Genomic DNA, 12500 nt, shown 5'->3' with positions numbered 1-12500 from the left:
CACTTAATCCAGGCTCGTCGTAGACCCTTACGCGGGTTGTGTCCTCGAGACCCAGTATAGTAGTACACGAGCGTTATAATCGCTGTTACCTACCGACGGTTTCATCGAAATCGATCATCCTACTTATCGAGATCATCTTCGAAAGTGGATCGCTATCAGATCTTTTAGAGTGGATCGTTTTAAACGTATGCATACGTACAGATATCCACGTATGCAAGTAATAAATAAACACGTATTTTATGCTACATGTTGATTTGACCTATCAACCTAATCCTCTTTCTTCTATATTTATTTCAAAGAAGATCGAATGAGATAGAGTGAAAGAGTGAAAGATAGAGAGAGAGAGAGAGAGAGAGAGAGAGGAGAGAGAGTTTGAATTTCGTAATAAATCAAGATCAATCGATTTACCATGAAATCCTATCGATTCTATCGATCCTATCGATCTTTTCAATCCTTTCGATCCTTTCTCTTTTCTCCATTTTCGCTTTAAAACTTTACCTCGAAATATTGATAATTACGTGAACGTATTATTATTTTGGTTATCTCTTAAGTACTACGTAATATAGCTATCGTTCATAATATTATTATTATATTCGAATGAAAAATAATGACGTACATATATATATATACGAAATTTTTAAAAATACGAGTAAATGAAGAAATAAAAATAATAAATGAATGAACAAACGCATTATTTATCCACGCTTATAATTCATTGCGTCTTCTTTTTCTTTTTTTCTTTTTTTTTCTTTATCGTTGTTATATAAACGAATAATAAATACACGATTGAGAGAGAAATGAAAATAAAAAAGTAAAAAAAAAAAAAAAAAAAAAAAAAAAAGTAGAAAAAGAAAACACTATGACGAGTTAGAACGGAGTATGAATTGTACTGTATATTCTTCTCGTAGAAACAAAACGACATAATTAATGAAACTATTCGTGAAAGCTGCATAACCGCGAGACGATGACTATGACGACGACGACGACGACAATGACGATGATGACGATGATGACGATGATGACGATAATGATAATAATCATGATAATAATAACAATAATAATAATAATAATAATAATAATAAAAATGACCATAACAATAACTATAATAATTAACATAACTCGTGAAAGCCCTTTCTCTCTCTCTCTCTCTTTCTCTCTTTTTGTTTTTCTTCTTCTTATTTTTTTCATTATTTTTCTTTTTTTCTTCTTCTTCCTCTTTCGTCATTTTTATTTTTAGATTTTCTCTCTCTCTCTCTCTCTTTCTCTCTCTTCTTTTTCTTCTTATTTTTTTATTATTTTTCTTCTATCTTTCTTCTTCCTCTTTCGTCATTTTTTTTCGATTTTCTCTCTCTCCCTCTCTCTCTCTCTCTCTCTCTCTCTCTCTCTCTCTTTCCCTCTCTCTCTCTCAATCGTACTTTTAATTATGCACAGCGCGTTCATCAAATAGTCGCCATCGCAGTCGTTATACGAGTTCGCTCGGTGAATCGCTAATTAGACGATACGAAACCAAGAAAAATCTGTCTCTGTCTCTCTTCCTCCCCCTCCCCCCCCTCCTCTCTCTCTCTCTCTCTCTCTCTCTCTAACTACATTACTTGAAACAATTTAGTTCCTATCCTCGAAACGTAGTACATATATACGTATACACATATATGACGATATATATGGTACATGATAAATACATACATACGTACATACATACATACATACATACATACATACATAAGATAGATGTGGAAAACGATTATTCATCTCGATTATTCCGCGAACGAGACCGCTCTGTCGATTATTAATTTCACGTTGATTCGCCGCATCGTTGAACACTTGATGGACGTACGAATTAATCCCAGAATTCCTTCTCTTTCTATCTTCTTCTACTTGTATAACATTGCTGTCGATACATCTATACACTCGTACATTCATAAATTTATACAACATATGTACATAAATACATAAATACGTATATATGATATCTCTCTTTCCCTCTGTATGTATGTATCTCTCTCTCTCTCTCTCTCTCTCACTCTTACTTGTAGATCGATTATCCGTCTAATTTTTTTCTTATCGTCACGATAGACCGATGAATTTTTCGTTCAAGCTTAATTTATACATCATTTCTACGGTATTCCATGGTTAAGCAAAGTATATTATGATTTTTTTTTAAAATTTCGCAATTGGAGAAAAACGACTTATCGAAGAGATTTGCCTTCATTTTCTTTTTTTCTTTTTTTTTTTCTTTTTCTTAGATCGGTAAAAAAGAAGAAAAGAGAGAGAGAGAGAGAGAGAGAGAGAGAGAAGATTAAAAAACAAAAAATAGGTGGAAAGAAATAAAAATAAAATGGAAAAATGAATGAATGGCGAACGACAGGAAGGAACCTTTAGAGAGAAGGTAAAAAAAAAAAGAAGAATGAATGGAAAGTCGTCAATAGGATGATAATTTTAGATTTCAAAATTGGATACATCTGTCGTTGTAAAATGGGTTAATACTTTTTTTGATATTTTTTTTTTTTTTTTTTACTTTTTTTCTTTCCTCATCCTTTGAATCGAATTAATTTATAATCAGATTACGTGATATATCGGTTTAAACGAGATGTATCTATAATATCGAAATAAAAATGTTCTATCGAATATAGAAATTTATAGATTCTCCAAGATTTTTGTTTTTTACACGAATAAAACAGGACGTCATTTATTATTTCGATATCTTTAAACGTTTAATCAATATTTTTAACAAAAGGATATACATATCTAATAACGCGTAATAACCAATATCAATTTTTTAATTTATTCATATAGATCTGAAAATATTGATTTCTTTTAGAAAATCTTACTTACGATTAATTAATTAAAAATACTGATCGAAATAAATGGAAACGAATAATACGCAATTTTCACGATATCGACGGAGTTTTCTTTTTTTTACCTCTTCTTTGTTTCCTTTTTTCTATTTATTTATTTATTTATTTATTTATTTACTTATTTTTTTATCGAACGATGCAAATAAATTTCTAAGCTTCTAAACGCGTGATATATAATGTCATATATATAAATTGACAAATCGATGACAATTAAGAACGTGTGAAAGATGAAAGAAAAAAGGAAGAAGAGATAAGTGATAAGAAATATCGAGGAGAGGGAGAAAAAATGAAAATTGAAAAAAAAAGAAAGATAAAAAAATAAAACATTGAAGAAAAAAAAAAAATGAAAAATAAAAAAGAAAGAACGAAGACGAAGAATAATGTACGAGTAGAATGACGAAGTGATTCTATCATAAGAGATAATAAATCTAAGCACGATATTAATAATAATTAAATAAATAAGATTCATTTAGAAGAAATCTTCTTGAGAGAACGTAGAAAATGTTATCGTAAGATCTTACTAGTGATCTTTCTTACGATCGATGATCTTACGTACGATCTATCGCCTGATTTGATTATCGTTCTCTCTCGAAGTTAGGTAGTACCGATAATCGAAGTAAAACTCTCGTACTAATTAAGATATCGTAAGGAGACGCGAGTATGGCAATTAGCGAGTCGCGAGTCGAGCAGCAACAGAAACACCGAGTACGACTACTACTATAACGACGAAGACGATGACGACAACGACGACGACAACGACGACGACAACGACCACAGGGGATCCTTAATTGAACGGATTACACCGAAGTTACTTGAACTAGGATGCCTTTCAGACAAGCACACCGAGTTCCTTCTGTTCGTACGTCGAAACCCCGTTAATTACCGGATGGCTATATCAAAGGATGTATGAGAATCGCTCTTCTCCTTTTGGGATGTTCTGCCGAAGACGTTACTGTCTATCTCCATCTCCATTTCCATTTCTATATCTATCTCTATCTCTATCTCTATCTTCCTTCTCAGAATGATCTTGATAATAATAATAGTAATAATAATAATAATAATAATAATAATAATAATAATAATAATAATAATAATAATGATAATGATAATGATAATGTTAATAATAATAAAAGGTATCTTTCTTTCGATCGTAGAAATTTTACGAACGAATGAATTTAATGGCTGTTAAAAAAAACAGGCAAAATCATTTTTAAACATTTTCCAAATAGACATTCATTCATCGTCGATTCAGCTTTTAATTATTATATAGGATTTATGTATTTTTTTCATAAATAGAAATAAATATATGAAGCTTTATAATTAATATGAAAGATTATATTAATTATTTTATCAATTATATTAATTATAAAATTAATATAATTTTTATTAATATATATATATATATATATAAATAAATAAATAAAAAAGAAAATATATATATATATATACTTGTTTGAAACATAGCAAAATTGGAAATAGTTAAACAATGCATACGTGAAATAAAATGATTAGTATTGAGACGAATGAAGAAATGAATTGATGAAAAAGGAATCGTTATAATTGTGAAATGTACGACGAAATGTACAAACGAAATAATAAGATTGATAATACTTTCTCATTTTATACGATATAACATGTAAAACGATCTCTCCTCATCTCTTTCAAATCATCCTTCGAGGATTGAATTCCTTGACGAACGTCGAACGTTTCTAACGATAAAAATTTCCCATTGGTTGTTTGATTGGTTGCTTGGTTACTTCGTTTTATTTATTAAGACTTGTATACGTAAGTATTGCAACGTCAAAAGAGAGAGAGAAAGAAAAAGAAAGGAACTCGTGCAAATATACTCGGATGACCTTTACGAGCCACGACCCCGAAGAAAGCTTCGCAGAATGAGAAATGGAGAGAAAGAAAAAAGGAGAGAGAGAGAAAGAAAGAGAGAGAGAGAGAGAGAAAATTTGTGACTAAACGTACGTGTACAAGAGGGCGATCATTAATTAATACCTTCCGGGACGAAACGAGTCATGAATCAACGCTGCTGTAACAGCGTGGTAACGTTTCTCTTTCTCTTTTCTATCCATTTATTTCTTTCTCATTCTCTCTCTCTCTCTCTCTCTCTCTCTCTCTCTCTCTCTTTCTCTCTCTTTTCCTCTCTTTCACACACATATGCATTTTTATCTATTTAGACAGAATACAAAACACATACACACAATCTCTATATGTAGATTATATATATATATATATACACATACATATTTCTATTTGATTGTATTATATCTATCTATCTAACTATCTATCTATCTATCTATCTATCTATCTATCTATCTATCTATCTATCTATCTACCTCCCACAATCTAGTTAGAGTCCGATACCTTTGACCCGAGACGACGAAATGTCTCATGACCGATCCCGTTCTATCGATGAGATCTAGCAATGATAAACAATGACCACCTAGAAGCGATTATTAATCACGCGCGACGATCCACCGCAATTAACCTCCAAGACCATTATTGTGTATCTTCTTCCTTCCCTCTCTCCATCCCTTCTTCTCTCTCTCTATCTATCTATCTTTCTATGTAATTTTTCTTTCTGTCTCTCTCTCTCTCTCTCTCTCTCTCTCTCTCTCTCTTTCTCTTTCTATCCTACTCGTTCTTTCTTTTTCTTTTTTTCTATTTTTCTTTTTTCGTACGACGATAATTGATAGAAATGAAATAGAAGAAAAGAAGAAAAATGTAACGGAGTTGGAAATTTCATTCTGAGTTATCGCATATAAATTTTCTTTCTGGTTACTTTCGCTTCGTTTACGCGTATTGTATATATATATATATATATATATATATATATATATATATATATGTATTTATTTATGTATGTATGTATATGTATATGTATATATATATATATATATATATAGTTTATGTGTATAGGAGATAAAAGAGAAGAGGAGCGTTTTAATTAAATTCGAATTGATCGATCGACATCCATAGACTAGACGTTAAGAATCTTCCATCGATCTATCCCCGTTCTCGCGAACAACTGGAAACGATCGATCGTTTGATCGATCGATCGATAGATAACTCATACGTCTGGCGATCAGAATGAGAGACTCGTTTTCCCATCGATTTGCATGCTACCATCTGGCTTCATCCTCGCAAGATTCAACATCGTAAAGCTTCTCTACCTACCCCCTTCAACCCTTGTGACCGATTTATCGTTCATGGGATTGTGAAAAAAAAGAAAAGAAAAAAAAAAGGAGTAAAGAAGATTAGGGAATTTCTTTCAAACAGAAAATAAATACTTACAATTTTTCGAATTTTGAGATGATTTCAGATCGAAAGTGACGTTTAAAAAATAAATATAGTGTTATATATTTTTTTTTCTCCATCCACCATAAAATTCTACATCGTAAGGATTCTCGTCTCTCTTTTCATCTGATCGATCGATTTGTCGTTATCATGGGATTATATAAAAAAAAAAAAAAAAAAAAAAAAAAAAAAAAAAAAAAAAAAAAAAGAAAAACAGTGTCATGAAATTCAAAGGCAAATAAAAACCACAATGGTAGTGTATGTGTATCTTTCGAATTTTTCAGACCCAGTAATTTAAAGAAGTTGTGTGTTCGAATAAGAAAAAAAAAAAAAAAAGAAAAAAGATAAAAATTAAAAACAAAAAAAGAAAAAGAGAGAAAGCATGTAAGGAAGGAAGAAAATTAAACAAATTCAAATCTTGAAGCACGTATAAAATAGTATTTATGTGCATACGTGAAACTAATGCGAAACGGTGAAGAAGGACATAGTTAACGAGGAAACGGGAGGTTTTTAAAGGGAGTACAGTTAAATGACGATGGGTCGAAATAAGGAAAAATAAGAATGAAATAAAATCTGGCAATGGAAGAACGAAATCCGAACGATCAATTTCCACTTTAATGGCTATACAGTCCGTTCTCTATTGCTTCGTTTCGTGCGTTAACGTATCCACATACCTATATATACCTATCTCTCTCTCTCTCTCTCTATTTCTATTCTTTTATATATATATATATATATATATATATATATATATACACATGTATGTATGTAGTTACTACGATAAAGCTAGATCAAGAGAGAGAGAGAGAGAGAGAGAGAGAGAGAAACGCACGAGCGCACGTTCGGGAGATCTTCTCACGTTATCCGTTTTGTCCTCCATTTCTCTTTGTATATGTACACACACACACACACACATACACACACACGCACATATATATATATATATACACACAAATATAATCTCTATGTGTTAGTTAGTTTACGTGTAGTTATCGTTTCACGAAGAAGAGAGCCAAACGGCGAAAGCACGATCGCCGTTTATGAGACCGATAAATCTACGAAACCATGTATACTTATATACACATAGATACCTCCATATATATATATATATATATATATATATATATATATATGCATGTATGTATATGGACATGTACACACATACATATACATATGCGCACGGCTAATAAAGATTTCAAACGTTTAAAGTGCTTAAAGGCCGTAAATAAACTAAATTTACACGGGGAAAATATGACGGCGGTCTAAGACGTCAACGATATTAAACCGATAATATGAATATTGTAATATGATGAAATGTACATCTTATCTTTTATTATTATAACGTCTTTGGTAAGAATAGAAAATATATGTTCGTTAAATCGAATGTGAATTTTTTTTCCTTTTTAATTCCGATCAATAACTTTAGATAGAGAATTTTTCACAATATTTTTTTTCTCTTCTTTTTTTTTTTTTTTTTCTTTTTTTTTTTTTTGAATTTTTATTATTCCTTTCCGTTTTTTTTTTTTCCTCTTTTCTTTTCTTTTTGTTTCTTTCTGTTTTTTTACGAAACAATTACATTACAATCGATTTAAAGGAACGAAAAAAAGATTATATCAATTCTTATCGATCTTATTCCCGTTTAATTTCGTTTAAACTTATCAATGGATATTAAAAATTTGTTATAGATAAAAAAAGAAAAAAAGGAAAAAAAAACACAAGTAGGTCAATCGTTCTTTGTCCGTAAATTGATCGAATTTATTTTCCATTTATTTTTCATCGATTTAATATTATAGTCGTAATAATAATAGAATCCGAATAATATATTATAATATCAATCTTATCATTTAATTTCATTTAAATGTCGAAAGTATTATAATAGTTGTACATAATAGAAACATGTATTAAACATTCAAATCGATCTATCGATAGATCTGATTTATTTTCTGTCAATCTAATATTATCGTTTGAGAATAATTGATATAATATCAATCTTATTATCTAATAACGTTTAAACGTTTTAGAAATACTGATGGATATAAATATGACAACGTAAGAGAACTTATTAGTCAATCAGACATTCGATCAGAGTCTATTAATTGATTTTATTTATTTTACGTTGATCCAAATGTTATCGCATTGGAAAATATAAAACGAACGAGTCAACGTCAATATTATATTGTGTAATATTTATTTATTTATGTACTTTTCTTTTCTTTTATTTGTTAAATAGTTATAAAAAAAATCAACGAAGAAAATAAAAGTACATGAGAGAAATGAGTCGGTCAATCAATTATCAGTGATCGTGTCAATCGGTCAATTGATCGATCTTATTTATTTATTTATTTATTTTTTTTTCTTTTCTTTTTTTACGATAGATAACATATCGATCTTCACTTCACGTGAAATAAAAGAAACACAGTAAATAATACATATTTAGATAGTTTCTATCGAATGAACAAGTGTTCAGTATACATCGTTTCTAAGCGGAGGATCATGAAATGGCAGAGAAAAAATGAAAGGGGGCTTTTCCTATCGTGATTAATTTAACCAGAAACGCCTTAGAAGATGCCTCGAATGAAAAGAGAAAGAGAAATAGAAAGATCCTGAAATAAATCTCGAGCTTCGGATCTAAGCCGATAATTATAATTCATTCGTAAGAAGAAGACTTGACTATCGTCGTTGAGGATCGTCCGTTTCTATTTTTTTTTTTCTTTCTTTCTTTCTTCTTCCTCTTTCTTTCTCTCAACGTTTATGATATCGATCGTTATTTACGAAAAAAAAAAAAAAACAAAAAAAATAAAAAACAAAAAAGAAAAAAAAGGAAGGAAAAAAGGGGGGAGAAAAGAAAAAAGATTTAATTGATTTTTAAACATAGCTCTAACAATTTTTATCTCCATTTCTATGCTCTCCTAAGTCGAGATAATTACGCGGATATAAACGTGTTGTATATATATATATATATGTGTGTGTGTGTGTGTGTGTGTGTGTGTGTGTGTATATATATACGTATGTACTTATAGTATAATCTCGATTTTCCAATTTGATTCATGATCGTAACATAAAGAGAGAGAAAAAGAAAGATAGATAGATAGATAGAGAGAAAGAGAGAGAGAGAGAGAGAGAGAGAGAGAGAGAGAGAGAGAGAGAGAGAGAGAGAGAGAGAGAGAGAGAGAGAGAAAGAAAACTCAAGGTATAATCTATGTAGCACCAATCACGATTAATTTAATGATCCTTCGGCCAAGGCCGATGTCCGTTTTATCGAGGAAGTCGTGCATATACGGTCGAGCGCGTAAAGATCACTGATCTTTGATATTTGAACTTTCCGTGTCCTCAACTAAAAAGAAAGAGTGAGAGAAAGAGAGAAAGAGACAGAGAGAGAGAGAGAGAGAGAGAGAGTGAGAGAGAGAGTGAGAAAAAAAGACAAGTTCACGGCTGGCGAAAGTTGTTCTTAAACGTAGAAGAAAATGTTTTATCGAGATTATTATCGTCCTTTAAGCTCGACACCTCGAGAATCATTCGACCTCGTGTATGTCGAATCGTGCGAATCGACCTTGCATGAATAACGCATTACTTTAATACTATCGGGTTGTATTAATCTCTTTTATTATTATCTTCCCCTAGCTTTAGCGTAGAGTAAACGTAGAATATGTCGTCACTTTAAACGTTTATATATATGTATGTATGTATATGAATGAATATTGTGCTCGATAGTAATTATATCTTTTTAAAGTATTTATAGAGAGATCTATACTTTTTTTTTTCTTTTTCTTTTTATATATGTCTAAAGAAATTATATACCAATGTTACGACGTAATCTATCTATCTATCGATCTATCTATATTTAATAATAATATAATATACGAGAATCTCCGTTCAATATTATAAATATATCGTAGTAAATTGTTATTAAATATTGTTAATGAATATTATATAAATTGTTGATAAGATAACAAAATATATTACTAATAAGTAAAATGTAATATATTTATACAGTATATATAATATTCTATATATAATTCGACTGTATAAATTTATAAAGGATGAAAAAGAAATATTATTAGTCCCATCAAAAATGTAATATATATATATATATATACGAACGATATAAATTGAATAATTGATTATTCGTTTGATATGCGAATTCAAAAAAAAAAAAAAAAAAAAAGAAAAAAGAAAAATAAAAATAAAAATGATGAAAACATATAAAATAATCGCAAATAACTATCATGTATTATTGTTGAAAGTAATATACGTGATCTATTAAATATGATTGAACGTAATTGATCCTTCAATTTTCTATTTCCAATCGGTCGATCGTGCACGATCATTGATATCATCAGTAAGTTAAATAACTAAGTGTACTTACCTTTTTAAGATGGCCCTTGTTAGTTCCAAGGAAGACGACAGTGTAATCACCGGTTGACGTAGCAGCTACTGCCGTCAATAGAGTATCGAAAGTTAAAACTGGAAATGCAGCGATTGGATCCTCACCACCGAGGGGAGTGTTCACGTCCAAACCGCAGAAATCCTCGCCGATAGTTTGTAATTTCTGTAAAGATAAACAAGATAAAAAAGATAAGTTTAACAAAAAAAACAAAAAAAAAAAAGAAAAGAAATAGATAAAATCGAATCGATTCGATTAATTTTTGTTTATTTCATATCATTTAACGGACGATGATTTAAGAAAAATTAAAACAAAAATATTTCAACGAATATTAGTTTCGAAAACTAATTTAATGACTATGGAATGGATAATAATGAACAATATCGTTTCTTATTTTACGAATACGTATATAATGGGGATGATAATTCTAAATTGATCTAATCGTACGTTGTAATTATCGAATGTATATAAGTAATATAATATTATATCGTAGTATGCAATCATCCATCATAAATGTAATTAAATTTACGGATTTAAACGTAAGGATGTATAGATAATATAATGGTTTGATAATTGATTGGTAAAAAAAAAAAAAAAAAAAAAAAAAAAAAAAAAAAAAAATACAAAATGAAAAGGAGAAAAAAAAACAAGAGATGTTCGTTGCCCGTATATGAGACAAATTGAATGGGAATTATTATTAATTTTCTTCTTTTTTTTTTTCTTTCTTTCTTTCTTTCTTTGTTTCTTTCTTTCCTTTTCTCTTTTTTTTTTTTTTTCCTTTTCATTTCATTTATATATTCGACGTATGGACGATTAATGAAGAATAAAAATATTCTCATCCTATTATCGTTCTTTATGGATTGTATTGAGTCAATATTTATTAAAATATTTTTAATCAGAATTATAATTACTCGGTATTAGTAATAAATTATCAATACGGTAATATAAGCGGTTAATAATATTATATAGATTAATTAAAAAATGAACTGTCAGTATTTTAATTAAAATATTCATATATAATACAATAATTTGTCAGTATTTTATAAATAAAAGAATTTATAATATAACCGAAGATGCAACACGCAGATAAATTAATTATTTACATTAGTTATTGATATTTCATTATAATTTGATATTCATATGTATATATATATATATATATATATATATTTTTTTTTTTATCTTTTGCCAAAAGCATTTACTTTCCAAAATATTTATTATTAATTATTAAAAAATAATTATCAAATAAATAGAACTGTTCATTGATATTTTTACCGTTTTATATATTCGTGAAATATTTCTTTCCGAGTTAATATTATTCGGTGAAATATATGAAAATGTATTAACATTGATAATAATATTCCGGAGTTAATGGTCACGCACGTCCGTACGTTCCGAACGACGGGACGATACTAATAACATGCGTAGCATCACATTGGTAATATATACATATATATATATATATAGAAATATTCATCGATACGCGTATAAACACGAGTATCAGCTGTTGTATTCCCTGGATTCGTTGATAGGACAACGAAAACTAATGTAAACGAACGAGGTGATTTCATTTCGATACGATTCTTATTATTATGAACGAAAAAGAAGGTTACCTTTCTTTTATATTTTTTTTTTTTTCTTTCATTTTTAGTAAACGTTAACCTAACAAATTTTTATTCGTTTCTAAAGCGGATAAAGAAATGTTTTATTTTTTTTCTCTTTTCCTTTTTTTTTCTTTTTTTTTTTTCCATTAGCACATAGATCATCGTAGATCGTAGATATTACGTTCATAAATTTTCGAAAGTTTTATATATAGAATTGATTAGATCTAACTGAACGAGAATATGGTTGTAAGATCAACAACAGAGATATTTCTTTCGAGTATCTATTGCAAACAAGTAGGTAAATAAAGTTCGCTTTTTAGGGAAAACGTTAGTCGTAGGTTATTGCTAAAG

General features: G+C 29.3%; 1 protein-coding gene across 1 annotated transcript in view; it reads right to left on the bottom strand.

Annotated features, from left to right (window-relative positions):
• LOC124947167 (plexin-A4) overlaps positions 1-12500 on the bottom strand; it is a 223320-nt gene that overhangs the window by 60726 nt on the left and 150094 nt on the right. The window contains exon 2 of the mRNA XM_047488952.1: positions 10528-10710. Within this exon, the coding sequence (XP_047344908.1) occupies positions 10528-10710 (183 nt within the window). The remainder of the gene's footprint in view (positions 1-10527; positions 10711-12500) is intronic.

This window comes from Vespa velutina, chromosome 2, assembly GCF_912470025.1.
Source record: "Vespa velutina chromosome 2, iVesVel2.1, whole genome shotgun sequence".
In the NCBI taxonomy this organism is placed as follows: domain Eukaryota; kingdom Metazoa; phylum Arthropoda; class Insecta; order Hymenoptera; family Vespidae; genus Vespa; species Vespa velutina.
This window is presented reverse-complemented; position numbering and strand designations above follow the sequence as displayed.